Below are 16,473 nucleotides of genomic sequence, written 5' to 3' on the forward strand. Positions count from 1 at the left end.
GAATTCAAGTAAAATTTTCAGTCATCTTATAAAAAGTGAGCCATCCTACTTTTAAAACCACTTGCTATGACAACTAAAAAAAAGTTTAATATCATGAAATTCTTGCAAAACTTTAAGAAACATTATTGAAAGAAAAACTGGATGTTTCATATCATAATAAAATAAATTATTACACAATTATGGTCTCCGGTCTGAAAAAACCTGCATGTGATTTGGCATTTCTTTATATTTACACAGTTTACTAATGCTGCTCAAATGTGCCATTAATGTACTGACACAAAATAGTGTATTTTATACAAATATAACTGAAGTAAATGACAAAAACAACGTTTAAGGCTGATGTCTCTATTCATTTTCAAAGAAGCAAAGCAGCAGATGTTATAAATGAAAACAGTTAACAATGATATTGAATAGAATAGATTAAAACCGTCATTGCACGACATAGGCCTATTCTTATAGGCTACACAGACAAAACACTGCAGTACTTCGACTTTGCCACAAGGAAAAGTGCGTAGGCTACGCCTGCTCAGACCCTGACGTGGCGGTAAGTACTTTTCCACGTCAAAGACCGGATTTATAAATATGAACGTTGCCGTGGATTTTAGCGTACACACACTCTAAGATCAAATCTGTGCGTACGCACATTTTATAAATGAGGCCCCTGGTCACTTTGCAACAAAGGCAAACTAAATAAATAAAAATGTGTAAATGTCAGTCAGTGTGGAAAGATTTGATGATGGAGATAAAGATGGATGATCTTGAGTATAGTGATGCCAGTTGCTACATTTTTATTTATTTTTTTTGTCAGGCAGGTAGATGAATTCATTATTTTGTAGACTGCTTTCTAAAACTCACTATTATCAGTGTAATTTACATCAAATAGTGTTGATTATGCTGAGAGAGAGAGAGAGAGAGCGAGAGAGAGATTCTTAGAGGCTGTTGAGTTGTAAGGTTGAACCCTTGTCTCTTGAAGATTTTTGCCAAAAATAATCTTATCATATTCAGAGTAATTACATTCTCTGGCTCATAAGATTCAATTAGCCAACTGCTGGACCCAGTTACAGAGGAAGTGAATTTAGACTTAGAAAGTAATGAGTCTTGATGGGCTCTCAGAAAACACATAAACACACAGTGTAATGACAGAAAGAGAAGGAAGAGATTGAATTAGACTGGATGAATGAATGGAGGGTGATGGAGACGATCATTTGCATTATCTTTACTCTTAAAGTAAATTATTAATTCAATCCCAAAAAAAGAAAAAAAAGTGTTTCTATTTAGAACATCCTTAATTAGCTTTGTAAACACCTTGTTGCAAAAAAAAAAATCAATAGTTTATTTTTGTTTTGTTTTCTACAATATAAATTTACTAGAGAACCACATTTATTGACATGACATAAAATAGACAATAGTTTCTTGAATTAATTGTATGCTTCCCATTGGCAAATGCTTTTCAGTCAAAAATCTTAATGCCGTTTGCAGTTTATCTTAAATTTATATTGTTTGTAAAGAGGTCACTCTAACCTTTTTTCATCTGAGCTTCCAGCACTCAAGTCCTGTTTTCCAGCCCCACAGAGCTTTTCCTTATCTGGCAGTATGACAGTCACCTGTAGGACAGGTGAAACACTCAAATGTAAAACAATCCAAACTCTAACTTTGAGTATTAATTACCTAAGATCTGATATTATACCTTGAAAACTCCATTAATCTACCATGCTACACCAACATAGTCAGTTTTGTCACCTTGAATACTACAAAGAGACAAATTATATGCACATGCTTGATTCTCTGCAATGAACATAAAACATGAAATCCATCTATTTGCGAACAGTGGGAAGAGCCCACCCTCCTTACCCTGGGGTAACACTGACACACCGACCAGACGGTCCCCATAACCACCATTATCACTCCCGCAGCGCAGAACGTGGCGAACACCTGTGGCTTCTCTACAGAAATCATGAACAGACCCAATGCCACAAACGCCATCCCAAGAACGATGAGCCCATAACGGTACGGCTTGTTCTCTGCCATGGAGGAAACTTAGAAGTCCAGTGGTGGTATGTTAACAGAGGAAAGTACTGGTGAGCGTGTGGAGCTTTATGAATGTGTCCCCATAGAGGTGAAGGGCAGAAGTGAGTGACAGGACGCAGGGCCAGTGGAGAACAGAGATACGGATCATTGAACCTGTAATGGGCCTTAGTCAGGTGACCTTCCCCCAGGTAAAGGTTGCATTGGCTTGAACAATCTTACTACGTTAATTTCCAGGAATTCTGGCATCTTAATGATATAGTAGAAGAGAAATAAAGAACAAAAACACACAACAACTTTTGGTTTGATAATATTATTGGTTACCAAATACAAATTAACAATACAGTTTTTGTATCATATGGCGTATCGGTATTTTTATGCACATGTTATAGTAATATACTAACAAAATGATGTGTAACTGACAAAACATCACTGAAAACACACTTATGCAGCATTATGTGATATATTATTAATAAAACACACACATGGGAAAAAGACAGGCCTGTTAAAGTGACAGTGAAAGTGACATTCAAGAGAGAGGTAAAAAGAAATTCTCAATCTCATCTTACAACAATGTAGGTCAAACATTAATATAGAAAAATTAGATAATATACATTAAGAAATGTCTAAATCTATCTCAAAAACATGTTTTGGTCATTAGGAAAAAATAAGTAAAAATCAAGGCACAATTCAATATTTGGTTCAGCTTATTAATAAAGAGGTACTCAGTGGCATTACAATCATAACCTAGCATCTTAACCTTCATGTTCTGTTTAGGTTTCCACCAAGCCCAGTAATAAACAAAACCATTCAAGTTTTGGGTGTGATTTTTTTTTTTTTTATGATAATTTTTTTAAAGAAAGTAATTCTTTTATTCAGCAGGGACTTTAAATTGATAAAAGCAGTAAAGACATTTACATTTATTTTACTGATGGTTTCCACAAAAAAAATAGTATGCAGCTCGACTGTTTTTTACACTGATATTATTAAGAAATGTTTCTTGAGCATCAAATCAGCATATTAGAATAATCTCTGAAGGATCATGTGACACTGAAGACTGGAGTAATGATGCTGTAAATTCAGCTTTACCATTACTGGAGTTTGGGTTCAGTTTCCCTTTTAGATTCAGATTAATTTTGAAGTCTGCATCTACTGTAACAATAACTTGCAGGATAGAGATATAAAATATATATATATATAACCCTTTAAGTGCATCATCTCTTGTAGAGTGCATGCAGAGCTGTGTGTTCATGCATAAAAATTAGTTGTTACTTTGTTTTTGTTTTTCATTCAAACCAACCTTTTTTGTAGCAGATTTAAAAATGAAAGTTATTGAAAAATACCTTTCAATACTGCACATGAAAAAATGAAAAATATCCATCTTTCATCACATCTGTGTTTTGATGCCTACATTCAGTTGTAGCATTTAAAGGATTCGTTCACCCAAAAATGAAAATTCTGTCATTAATTACTCACCCTGCATGACGCAGCTGACACAGAACAGCATAACGCTGTTTATGTCCAGTTGATATTCTCCAAAATGGCACCAAGGTGATGCGGAGGAGACAAATTGTTGAATAAAGTCGTTTTTTTTTTCTTTTGCGCACAAAAAGTATTCTCGTAGCTTCGTAAAATTACGGTTCAACCCCTGATGTCACATGGATTATTTTACCGTCTATCTCCTTGCTACGTTTCTGGAGTTGGGAACATTTCAGTTGCGTTGCTGTCTATGCAGGGTCAGACAGCTCTCAGATTCCATCAAAAATATCTTAATTTGTGTTCCGAAGATGAACGAAGGTCTTATACGTGCTGTAAATTCAGCTTTACCATTGCAGGAATTCATTACTTTTTCAAATAGAAAACCGTTATAAATTGTAATAGTATTTCATAATGTTACTGTTTTTACTGTTTTTGAAATCTTACAGACCCAAAACTGGAATGGTAGTGTATGTGTAATATTAAATAACAATAGTGTTTTTAAGTTAATATCTTATTTTCCCTTCAAATTAATGTATGTTCATTCCCTTTATCTGACCTAATCAAAACCCATATTGACACTTTTCCCTTTTTTTTTTTTTATCACAAAGTAGAAATCCACATTTCATTACTGTGGCTGGTATCTATTTTAGAAATACTGTTTCTGTTTTTGACCCCAGTAAAAACACTGTAGAGAAATACAATAAAACAAATGAAAGTAAACAACTTAACAACAATCAACCTTCAATGGTAACTAGTTTTTGAACTCTTGAAATGGCCTTGGGGTCTCTCAGACCTCAAGCCGATGATGATGATTAAATAAGCTTTAAGTTTTCAATTTCACTATCCACAAACACTGGCATGACACAAGTGAGAAACGAGATTACAGGATGGTTCACAGAATTAGCCTACAAATGTGCATATACAAGAAATAAGAAAGACTGTTTTCTTCCCATTTTAAAACTGTTTATGACACTTGTTGGACTTTAGTTATTGCACATGAAAAAATGAAAAATATCCATCTTTCATCACATCTGTGTTTTGATGCCTACATTCAGTTGTAGCATTTAAAGGATTCGTTCACCCAAAAATGAAAATTCTGTCATTAATTACTCACCCTGCATGACGCAGCTGACACAGAACAGCATAACGCTGTTTATGTCCAGTTGATATTCTCCAAAATGGCACCAAGGTGATGCGGAGGAGACAAATTGTTGAATAAAGTCGTTTTTTTTTTCTTTTGCGCACAAAAAGTATTCTCGTAACTTCGTAAAATTATCTATCTCCTTGCTACGTTTCTGGAGTTGGGAACATTTCAGTTGCGTTGCTGTCTATGCAGGGTCAGACAGCTCTCAGATTCCATCAAAAATATCTTAATTTGTGTTCCGAAGATGAACGAAGGTCTTATACGACATGAGGGTGAGTAATTAATGACAGAATTTTCCTTTTTGGGTGAACTAACCCTTTAAAGTATTTATTTATTTAAGTAGAATAGGTTTTAATATGGCCATTTATCAGTTATCAGCCATTAGATGAAAATAATTACTGGCTTAACTGTGAATGACAGATTTTTGATATCTGTGCACCCCCAATTAGACCAACTTTTCATAATCACATCATAATGTGTCGGTGTCTACAGTCAAAGCAGTGGTTATACTTGGTTTACAGCTGTAGTGGTCTTCATAACAGTCTCATAGGATGGCGGCGGCTCCATTTGCCAGGGGGGAGGGGTTGCAGGTTGGCTCTGTGGACTGGTGTCTGAGGTGGGAGGCACTTGGACTGGACTCTGCTCCTCTGCCGTAGCCCTCCGGATCCGATCCAGCCTCCTGGAGAACAGCAGTGAATATGCATATAACAATATAGTTTGAGTATGTAGCTTAACAGCACCTCAACTAGATTTAAGGCCCCAATATACTCACGGCAAAGTTCTTTTTCGCTCTTCGCTTAGGGGTAAAAGAGGTTTGAAATACCCTTGCATTGGTATGCTGTTAGCAAAAATCTCAACGGCACCCAAGCTGTTTGGAGCATTTAGATGAATATGTAAATTTATGCTGCACGCTTTCCTCTCAATAACAAAATAAACGCACAACAAAAATGACAGTGCTGAGAAAACAGCAGTTAGGAAAGTATCTGATCATAGCAATGTGTATATGTTCACACCAGCTCTGCAATTCCGCACTCCAGTCAAGTCACGTTTATTTACTGAATAGCAGCTTTATAGTATTAAACATAAAAACAGTGTCACTTTCACTTAGAATTACTACTTCAGTTTCTACTATAAAGCAGCTCTCCGGTGTGTTCATGTTTTTATTTGTGGACGTCTGACTTTCGTGGAGCATAGGTGTTTACCAGATTTCTGGAAAGTTCGCTTTGGCAAACTGTACTGAACTTCCCAAACGAACTCCAAGTGAACATAGTTTTGGCCTGATTGTGTTTGAAATTTTCACACCAGTTCGATCTCTGATCGTACATTTAGGTAATAAGGAATTATATTGACAACATTTATTTCAGAAGAAAACCAAATCGCCTGAAATCACCTAGTGTGTTCTCTTTCATCATCTTGTGTTTGAAATAAACCTATGGGAAGGGCATCCGTACCTGACCTCTGCAGAAGCATCCAATTGCACCAAGTCTGGCTAGACAGACAGAAGCGTGCAGCCAATGCCAGGTAAGGTCCCATCCCCTTACCTGAGAGCATATAAGGCCTGCACGCGACGCTATTCTCCAGTTGTCATTCGCTTCTCGTGATCTCTGCACCTCACAGCTTGGGTTGGATTTATCACTGCTCACTTTTCGTATCTTCAGGAGGACATATCGTCAAGATCAGCCTCCGCCAGACGTGACAGTCTTTTATTCAGCCCAGAAGAAGCTGTATTTGCATCCTGAGCCGCCCACGCTCTGTGATTATTTTCACCTGCTCCCCTTTTCCATGGCTGCCCGCCACGGATTTTACTCAGTTTTTCGCCGGCATGTTGCTCTCTAAACCTACTTCTCTCGGGGGCTGCACATCACGGGCCTACCCGACCGCGTGTGGCGCGCCGTCGCCACTAAGGATCCGCACCCCTTCTGCGTGGTCTGCTTGGGCCTCAAGCATGCTGAAGAGGCTTTGGAGAACCCGGAAAACTGCAGCCATTGCCTCACGTTGCCTAAAAAGCTCCTTCGGCGCCGTCTCAAAGTTGCCGCGACCCAGTGCGTCGAGCTCAGCCTTTCGGACTCGGATGGGGGACACGGTGATGACGACGCGCTACCGGGGGCCTCCCGGGGCGCAACGTCTCTCAACTGGGCTGACCAGCCCAATTCTGTTTTTCCCGAAGAGGACATTTTCGCAGGTAACCTCCCGTTTGGCGACGAACCGGCTGGTTCCAGCGACGATGACGATGCGGGCCTTCTCGGGGTCTCGGAGGACGAGGAGCCCATCCCGCCCTCTAGCGTTCCCCTGGTTAACGCCCCTGCTGCTTTACCCCAGTCTATCCTCCTGGACGTGTGTGAACGAGCGGCCGCTCACCTCAACATTGAGTGGCCAGCTCCGCAGAGCGCCACCGACCAGGAAAGGGACATTTACGACGGGAAACTGCTGGGACCGCCTCCCGGCCTGAGGAAACAACTCTTTCCCATCCTCCCAGCATGCGCTAAGCACATGAGACACAATTGGGGCGATCCGCTCGATCTTAAACACGGTCTCACGGGCCTCGAGGTGAAGGATATGGGAGCTCTCGGCATGGGTGATCTCCCTGCCATCGAGCCCTCTATCGCCAGGCACCTTAACCCTGTCCACGGTGGGCTGCTCGCTCCCCCGAAGCCGGTTTTGCCCAATAAAATGGACCATTTTTCTGCCTCAATTCACCAGGCCGCTTACAAATCCTCGGCCTTGGCTGTCAGGGCCCTAAACGTTTCATCTCTCCTCTCCGCTTACCAAGTGGAGATTCTGGACGATTTAGGGCAGCAGCTGGACAAAGGAGCTCCCTCTCCAACCTTGTGGAAGGAGATCGTCACTGTCAATGACCTTGTCCTCCGCAATGCCCGTCAGGCCATCCAAGCCTGCGGGCACTCCATGGCGCTTTCTGTGGTGGGAGAGCGCGCCCTCTGGCTTAACCTGTCAGGCCTACCCGACAGTGAGAAGAGGCGTATCGCGGGTGCTCCGGTTGAGCCCGGCCGGGCTCTCTTTGGTCCCGCCATCGGATTGATGCAGCAACGTTACGACGACAAGGAGGACGAGGCCTTCAAGTTATGCCTTCCTAGGAAGGCGGTCACACGCCAGGTGCCCCCTGCGCGTTTGCCTAACTCTCCTGTCACGGGACGAAATTTCCATCAGAGCAAGGAAAGGCCCCGCAACAAACCCCCCCCCACGGCAGAGTAACCCACCCTCTGCAAAGCCCGCAGCCGGAAAGCCCTCTAACTCAACCCCCTCCGACTCGAAACGCAAGCGGCTGGCCTGATGTTTGACCGTTGGGGCCGCCGAGTCTACGTTCTCAAGCCGCAAGCTCTTCGGACTCCCTTTTTGCCCCCGAGCCCCTGTCCAAAAGACGGAGGCTTTCTCATGGAGAGGGCGACCGCCCCATTCTCGTGGCTGCCCGGCCCATGCGTTCAGTGGACGTTGTGTGTTCTCCCCCCACAGGGGGTCTGTTGTGAGGAAAAGTTCACAAGCAGTGTCACCACACAGCACATACTTTGTTCCCCTCACCCAGTTAATAAAGGCTTCGGCTCCTGTGTTCCCCAACACAAAAAAACACAAAGAACACAATAAAACAAACGAATCATATGAATTCGTTTCAGGGAGAGTACATCTCTCTGCAGAGAGAGAACAACTCTCTGAACCCCTGCATGTCGCCCCTAGTCTGTCCACTAGAGGGTGCCATTGCATCACAAATGAGCCAACTGGGCGAACACGAGAATGCCAGCGTTTCCCCGGCTCTGGTGGGGACACTCGCGAGTTACGAGTCGGCCTGGCAGACTGTTTCGGATCCCGAGTGGGTGATGTGAACTTTAATGCAGGGCTACAGACTGCAGTTTGTAATAAAACCCCAGCATTTCAATGGCGTTCTTTCCTCTCACACGGAGGAGAGCGCCGTTCACATTCTGAACGAGGAAACCTCTTCCCTTCTATTAAAGGGAGCGATTCAGGTGGTGCCCCCCACTCTGATAAATCAAGGATTTTATTCTCGTTATTTCCTGGTTCCAAAGAAGGACGGTTCTCTCCGCCCCATTTTGGACCTAAGAGTGTTGAACAAATCCACGTAACTCTGACCCGCGCCATAAAACAGAATCCGCCACACAGGACGTTTCTTCGTTTCGCCTATCAAGGCATATGTTACGAATTCACAGTCCTTGCATTTGGGCACGCCCTAAGCCCAAGGACTTTTTCTCTGTGTGTGGAGGCAGGCTTAGCTCCCCTGAGAATGTCAGGTCTGCAGATTTTGACATACATAGACGATTGGCTCATCATAGCCGAATTGAAGGTGAAAGTACTGCAGGACACCTGTCGTGTGCTCACTCACATCACATTTCTCGGGTTCAGGGTGAATTTGAACAAAAGCAACCTTACACCCAGTCAGAGTGTGATTTTCCTGGGCTTGGAGCTGAGCTCAGTCTCCATGCTAGCGCGTCTCTCAAGAGCGCGTTCGCTCTCTAATGAACTGTGTGTCACAGTTCAGAGACGGAGCAAAAGTGCAATATCGCACATGTCTCAGACTGTAGGGTCTAATGGCTTCATCTATCCAGGTTTTGCCTCTGGGACTTCTGAGAATGAGGGCGTTCATGAAATGGGTTCACGTTCAGGGGGTCTGTTGTGAGGAAAAGTTCACAAGCAGTGTCACCACACGGCACATACTTTGTTCCCCTCACCCAGTTAATAAAGGCTTCGGCCCCTGTGTTCCCCAACACAACAAAACACAAAGAACACAATAAAACAAACGAATCATATGAATTCGTTTCAGGGAGAGTACATCTCTCTGCAGAGAGAGAACATCTCTCTGAACCCCTGCATGTCGCCCCTGGTCTGGTCACTAGAGGGCGTCATTGCATCACAAATGAGCCAACTGGGTGCACGCGAGAACGCCAGCGCTTCTCCGGCTCTGGTGGGGACACTCGCGAGTTACGAGTCGGCCTGGCAGAGTGTTTCGGCTCCCGAGTGGGTGATGCGAACTGTAATGCAGGGCTACAGACTGCAGTTTGTAATAAAACCCCCGCATTTCAACGGCGTTCCTTCCTCTCGCACGAAGGAGAGCGCCGCTCACATTTTGAACGAGGAAATCTCTTCCCTTCTATTAAAGGGAGCGATTCAGGTGGTGCCCCCCAATCTGATAAATCAAGGATTTTATTCTCGTTATTTCCTGGTTCCAAAGAAGGACGGTTCTCTCCGCCCCATTTTGGACCTAAGAGTGTTGAACAAACATTTGAGGAAATACAATTTCAGAATGTTAACCCACGGCACTCTGACCCGCGCCATAAAACAGAACGACTGGTTCACATCGGTCGATCTGAAAGATGCTTTTTTCCACATAAGCATTTATCCGCCACACAGGAAGTTTCTTCGTTTCGCCTATCAAGGCATATGTTACGAATTCACAGTCCTCCCGTTTGGGCTCGCCCTAAGCCCAAGGACTTTTTCTCTGTGTGTGGAGGCAGGCTTAGCTCCTCTGAGAATGTCAGGTCTGTGGATTTTGACATACTTAGACGATTGGCTCATCATAGCCGAATCGAAGATGAAAGTAATGCAGTGCACCCATCGTGTGCTCACTCACATCACATCTCTCGGGTTCAGGGTGAATTTGAACAAAAGCAACCTTACACCCAGTCAGAGTGTGATTTTCCTGGGCTTGGAGCTGAGCTCAGTCTCCATGCGAGCGCGTCTCTCTCAAGAGCGCGTTCGCTCTCTAATGAACTGTGTGTCACAGTTCAGAGACGGAGCAAAAGTGCAATATCGCACATGTCTCAGACTGTAGGGTCTAATGGCTTCATCTATCCAGGTTTTGCCTCTGGGACTTCTGAGAATGAGGGCGTTCATGAAATGGGTTTTGTCACTACATTTCAGCCCGTTACGCGATCTCTGCCGCTCTGTAACAGTGACGCGCACCTGCACGGCAGCTCTGCGCCACTGGAGGAGCGCGGGCTTTTATGCACAGGGAACCCCTTTGGGGGACGGTGATGTTGCAGAAAGTCGTGACGACAGATGCGTCCCTAACAGGCTGGGGTGCCACCCAGGAGGGCAGAACGGTGAACGGTTTGTGGCCGAGCAGACTACGTTCAGCGCACATAAATTATTTAGAGCTTATGACCATATGGAAAGCTCTGAATTATTTTCTGCCTCGCCTGCAGGGGCATCATGTGCTCGTACGCTGCGACAATACCACAGCGGTAGCATATATCAATCGCCAGGGCGGTTTGCGCTCATCGAAACTTCACGCTCTAGCTCACAAGCTTTTAGTGTGGAGCAGGCGGTTTTTCCTGTCGTTACGCGCGACTCATGTTCCAGGCATTCTGAACAGAGGCTCACAAGCTTTTAGTGTGGAGCAGGCGGTTTTTCCTGTCGTTACGCACGACTCATGTTCCAGGCATTCTGAACAGAGTTCAGACCTTCTATCGAGGGGGAATCCACTCTACGGAGATTGGCGCCTCCACCCTCAGATAGTGGGCTTGATATGGATGAGATTCGGACAGGCAACCGCCTCGTGCGAAAACAGCCATTGTCCTATGTTCTTCTCACTAAAGGACGTAGACGCACCCCTCAGGGTCGACGCACTGGCCCACCCATGGCCCAAAGTGCTGCTGTATGCTTTTCCTCCCCTGTGCCTGATAACTCCAACACTGGCCAGGGTGAGAGAGAAGGGCCTGTCTCTCATTCTGATAGCACCCAGGTGGCCCAAAGCACCATGGCTGGCAGAGATAATTCCTCTGTTATATGCCCAGCCATGGCACCTCCCCCTCCGCACAGATCTATTATCTCAAGCGAACTGGGAGATTTATCACCCACACCCGGACAGGGTGGCTCTCTGGGCCTGGCCCGTGAGAGGACAAACCTCAAACACGCTAGGGCTTCCCCCGCGTGTGGTTGCTACTATACAGAATGCCAGGGCCGTGTCTACTCTGTCCTTATATGGCTGTAAGTGGCAGGTGTTTGAAGGGTGGTGAGATGGGCATCGTCTCACATCATATTAGTGCTCAGTTCCTGATATTTTGTGTTTTTTACAAGACCTTATGGATAAAGGCAGGTCTTTTTCCACCATTAAGGTCTACCTGGCGGCTATTTCTGCTTGTCATGTGAGCTTTGAGGGCTCAACGGTCGGACAGCATCCTCTAATCCGCAGATTTATGAAGGGTGCCCGTCATTCTTTGCCCGTTATCAGGTGAACTGTTCCTGAACGGGACCTCTCCATGGTGCTGGAGGCTCTGTCTCAATCCCCTTTTGAGCCCCTGGGAAGTATTTACCTGAAGCTGCTGTCCTTCAAGACAGCTTTGCTCTTGGCCTTGGCTTCACCTAAACGTGTTAGTGAGCTTAATGCACTCTCGGTTCATTCCTCGTGCACTAAATTCTCTCTTAGTGGAGATAAGGTTTTTCTTAAGCCGAACCCGGCTTTTTTGCCTGAGTGCTTCCCTGCATTTACATCGGAGGTGTTGAAGCTGTCTGCTTTTCACCCTCCACCTTTTTCTTCCACTGAGGATCAGAGGCTGAATGCTCTGTGTCCAGTTCGTGCATTACAGACGTATATGACTAGGACCAGTGCTTTCCGGAGGAGCGACCAGCTCTTTATTTCATGGGCGCCCCCGAACAGGGGGAGTCCCATATCTAAGCAACGCCTCTCACATTGGCTTGTGGAAGCTATTGCTTTGGCATATGAATCGATGGGTGTGCAGCCCCCAGGGAACATCAGAGCTCATTCCACGAGGGGCTTAGCCGCCTCTTGGGCCTTGTTCAGGGGAGTGTCGCTGCAGGACATCTGCTCTGCTGCCAGCTGGGCCTCTCCCCATACGTTTGTGCGTTACTACCGACTGGATGTCACCAAAACTTCGGTAGCACATTCTGTTTTAGGGGTGGGGTCTTCATAGCTCCTTGTTACCTACCTCTCTTCCTTCCCATTTACACATTGTAGTAAAGGAACGAAGGGTGAGTGGGCCGTCGGGCCACGCACATTCATGTCACCAAGCATGCATTTATTTTCCTGCCTGGATGTTTCATATGTGTTGCTGGATTTATTTACATGTGTGGGCCTCATACATGTTTCATGTCCTGCCTGTGCACAGCAGTCATGTGTGTGTGTGTCAGGATTGTCAGGTGCATGATTATGGGATGTGTCAGGCACCGCCCCTTGGGGTGACCGTCCTTCTCTGGTTTACAGAACCTCACTGTGAGTGTATTGGGCAATCGGGGAGCTGTCCATGTCTCTCCCATAGGTGGATCTCGAACACGAGATGATGAAAGAGAACAATAGGTTACTGTTGTAACCCCGGTTCTCTGAAACATAGAGTGGACAGATCCACCAGCTTTGCCCCGCTTGCCGCACGAGAAGCGAATATACTTACTGGAGAATAGCATCGCGTGCAGGCCTTATATGCTCTCAGGTAAGGGGGTGGGGCCTTACCTGGCATTGGCTGCGCGCTTCTCTCTGTCTAGCCAGACTTGGTGCAATTGGATCTCTCCACTCGATGTTTCAGAGAACTGGGGTTACGACAGTAACCTATTGTTTTTGCTAGTGTGTTATTTTTTTTTAAACCAAAGAGTTTGAGCGTTTAACATTATTCCCTTAAAACGACTGTACTTCAGTTGCCAAAAAAGACAGTGGTGGGGAGAAGGCGGACCCCTAGGCACTGATTTGATGGCTTCAGCATGTTGCAAGAAACAAAAATCGCGTCTCTCTTCCTCTCGTTCCCTCCCTCCTCATTCTTTCTGGGCTAGCGTACAATGCTGACTGCTTTCTGTTAACATTTATACTACTGAATATGTGGTCAGAATGAACTGCTTTGCCCCCTTTGATTCAGCACGATTCTCCAAAAAAAACAAATAGATTTAAATATAAACTAAGATCATTATGAAGTACCAGAACCTTACTAGTATTTAAATGGCAGAGAGCCCTCTCTCTCTCTCTTTCCCTCAGACATGGAACACTGAAAGAATTTGGCGGCCAGCAGCTGTTCAGTCTTCACTTCTGTAAACATTACCTTGCCTTAACATTTACTCTCAGTTTCTCCATTAATTACATGACATGATTGCATCTTGTTAAGCACTGAAACATTTACAAATGTTTCTGACGGCTTTGACTAAAGGGAGTCAGTTTAAACTCTTAAACTAATTACTGTAATTGACATAAAAACACTGTTGTGTTGTGCTGGGCATCACAGAATGACTTCCTAACAAATCTAATTTCAAGCTAAAACGTGTAATTTCTGCATCACTAAAGTCACCACTGCAGAGATGGTTAACAAACAATGAGCTATGTTTTGATAGCGACACACAGTTGTCTTTGTATATTAAACTGGAATAAGAAAAATACCAAATAAAATATAAATTAAAACAGACTAAATAGATAAAGCCGAAGTTTGGAAGTATTTACCTGATTATATATTTTTTCACAAGCCATCATCTCATAGATAGACACACATGTTGGATCGACTGTGTCATGTCTACCATCTAAAACTGCAGACTCTCACTGTTTTCACTGCTGACCTACTTCTATAATCAGAACATTTGTTACTTCTGCTTAACTTTGGCTTTCAAACTGAGAGTGGGCCGAAAAGAGACAGAGCACCCTCTTAGTTTGCATATTTTTACAAAACGAAAGCCAGAGATATAGTGAGTGTATACAAAATCACCAATCAGTGTATTATTTTTCAGCATTCTTATGTTTCACGACTGATGTTTATCTTTTTCATCAATCATACTAGTGTGTGCGAAAGAAAACTATTACTATTGCTCATACTTAAGTAAATCCAATCATTTAATGACCCCTAACTAATACTAAAAAACTCAATGTCATTTCCTATTTTATGGGATTTTTGCATGTTGGTTACACCACATGACTGTCATTTTGTGGAAAAGTATATATATATATATAAATTAGTTTTCACCGAGGGCCGAATTCTGCCATATATATATATATATATATATATATATATATATATATATAAATAAAAGACTGTCAAACTACTTAAGGTTGTATTTTCTAGAATTTCATCCTTTTAATGAGGATTTTTTTTTTCCTTATTGTGTAATCACAACAGCTGTATCACCCTGACATTTTTGATTTGCATCCAAATATCAAAATGAATCGCAATTCAGGAATTAAAAACATGCTTATGATAGAAAATGTGTTTTCAAGACACTGTATGTCTGAAATGCATTTTAAATGTATTTGCCATGTCATTAATCCTTGTGGGTTCTTGACCCCTCAAAACTCTTTATTATTTATGTTCTGTTCTTCATATTGGCCATGTATAAACTTGGAATGCACTACATGACTTTTGCACAGATTTTTGCCTCAATTTGCAGTCTGGACAAGTCAGTGATAGTTGCCAAAAGTCAGCCGGTGTGCAAATATTAAAATCTGTTCCGATTTTAAGTCATGTAGTCTATTCCAGCTTTTAGCCTGTTTATTTTGAATATATTCACAGTGTTCCGGAAACTTGATTTGACATTTACATACTCCATGACACTCGCCGTGTTTGTATACAGTTGCCACAACTCTGGCTAAACCCTTGGATCTCTTTAACTGCATTCATAAATTAGCATCATAATGATATTTGTGCACGAAAATAATTGAGCATTTGCGCCTTACCTTTGCAGCGCAATGGCTTGATGGTGGGTGTAACGGGTGCCTGTTCGCGGGTGTAGAAGGAAGTGACCCGTCACAGCTACATGACTGGATTTAATGACCATGCAGAAGGCACGGATGAGAATAAACAGGCCCAGACACACTATAGCCATGCCAATGAGAACAATGTACATATCCATAGTCATAAAGAGAGCCAGGCCTGCCATCACAAGCAAGATCCCCAATGAAATTTGCCATCTGTGCTGGAAGGACATGTTGTTTCTTCTGGCTACGCCATCACTAGTAGGCACGTTGTTTTCCGCCCTTGTATCACTGTGCATGTGTGTATGAGAGTTTGAGTATGGTTTTTAAGTTGTGTTGTGCAGAGCACAGCACAAAAGTCAGTCCAGCCCCGGTGTCAGTTCATATCCTTGCAGTTCCAAGAAAGAGATCGCAGACCATCCTACACATACAGCAGCATGTGTTTAAAAAAAAAAAAAAAAAAGTAAACATCATACATGCACCAAAGAGAGAAATGATAGTATTACATATTTAAACATATTGCATGCTTCAATATAAATTCAACTGCTCATAAATAAAAAAAACATGTGCTTCATGTGGTAACGTCTAAATGAACTGTTCAGAAGTCAGAAATACATATTAATATAAAATAAACAAAATGACTACATTAGTTACACTAAAATAAAAGTATTTTAAAGTTTAAATGAGAAAAAAAAATTCACGGTAACAATTGCATGTTACAGCTTATAATGTAATGCATGAACACTCTATCAACTAATACCGCCTTATCCATATTAAACACGACAAATAAATGGAACTGAAATGCCATATCAATTGTTATAGTCGAATATTATGATTTAATATTGTGACTGAATCCGTGTTTTCATATGTGACAAAAATCAGAACTACAGAGTTGTTCGTGTTATTCATATCGTCATTATAAATACAGTACCTTGTCGGGTTGACGCAGTCCGACGTGCGTTTGTTTTGATCACGAAGTTGGACATCAGTGGATGAGATAAACGTTTCTTCTGATGAACGGTCTTCAACACATCTGTCTGCAAGTAGTACTGAATACACGTCCAGCGCCGCTTGTTTCATTATAGTCAACGAGGATAATCATTCCCAGCAAGCTCTTCACTTTGCCAGCCAGTCATTTCCTTAGAGAACCCTTAATGGAAAGTCTTCTTCTTCCCACAGCCTTCGGTGT

The 16,473-nt window shown here is 43.2% G+C and overlaps 1 protein-coding gene across 1 annotated transcript in view; it reads right to left on the minus strand.

The window, feature by feature from the left end:
* The window catches only part of LOC107697389 (barttin-like), a 4,056-nt gene extending 2,028 nt beyond the window's left edge, over window positions 1-2,028 (minus strand). The window contains exons 1-2 of the mRNA XM_016498161.1: window positions 1,852-2,028; window positions 1,522-1,604 (exon numbers count right to left, since the gene is read on the minus strand). Coding sequence (XP_016353647.1) covers window positions 1,522-1,604; window positions 1,852-2,028 — 260 coding nt within the window. The remainder of the gene's footprint in view (window positions 1-1,521; window positions 1,605-1,851) is intronic.
* Between the last annotated feature and the right edge of the window lie 14,445 nt (window positions 2,029-16,473).

The sequence above is a fragment of the Sinocyclocheilus anshuiensis genome, unplaced genomic scaffold, assembly GCF_001515605.1.
Source record: "Sinocyclocheilus anshuiensis isolate Anshui unplaced genomic scaffold, SAMN03320099.WGS_v1.1 scaffold801, whole genome shotgun sequence".
In the NCBI taxonomy this organism is placed as follows: domain Eukaryota; kingdom Metazoa; phylum Chordata; class Actinopteri; order Cypriniformes; family Cyprinidae; genus Sinocyclocheilus; species Sinocyclocheilus anshuiensis.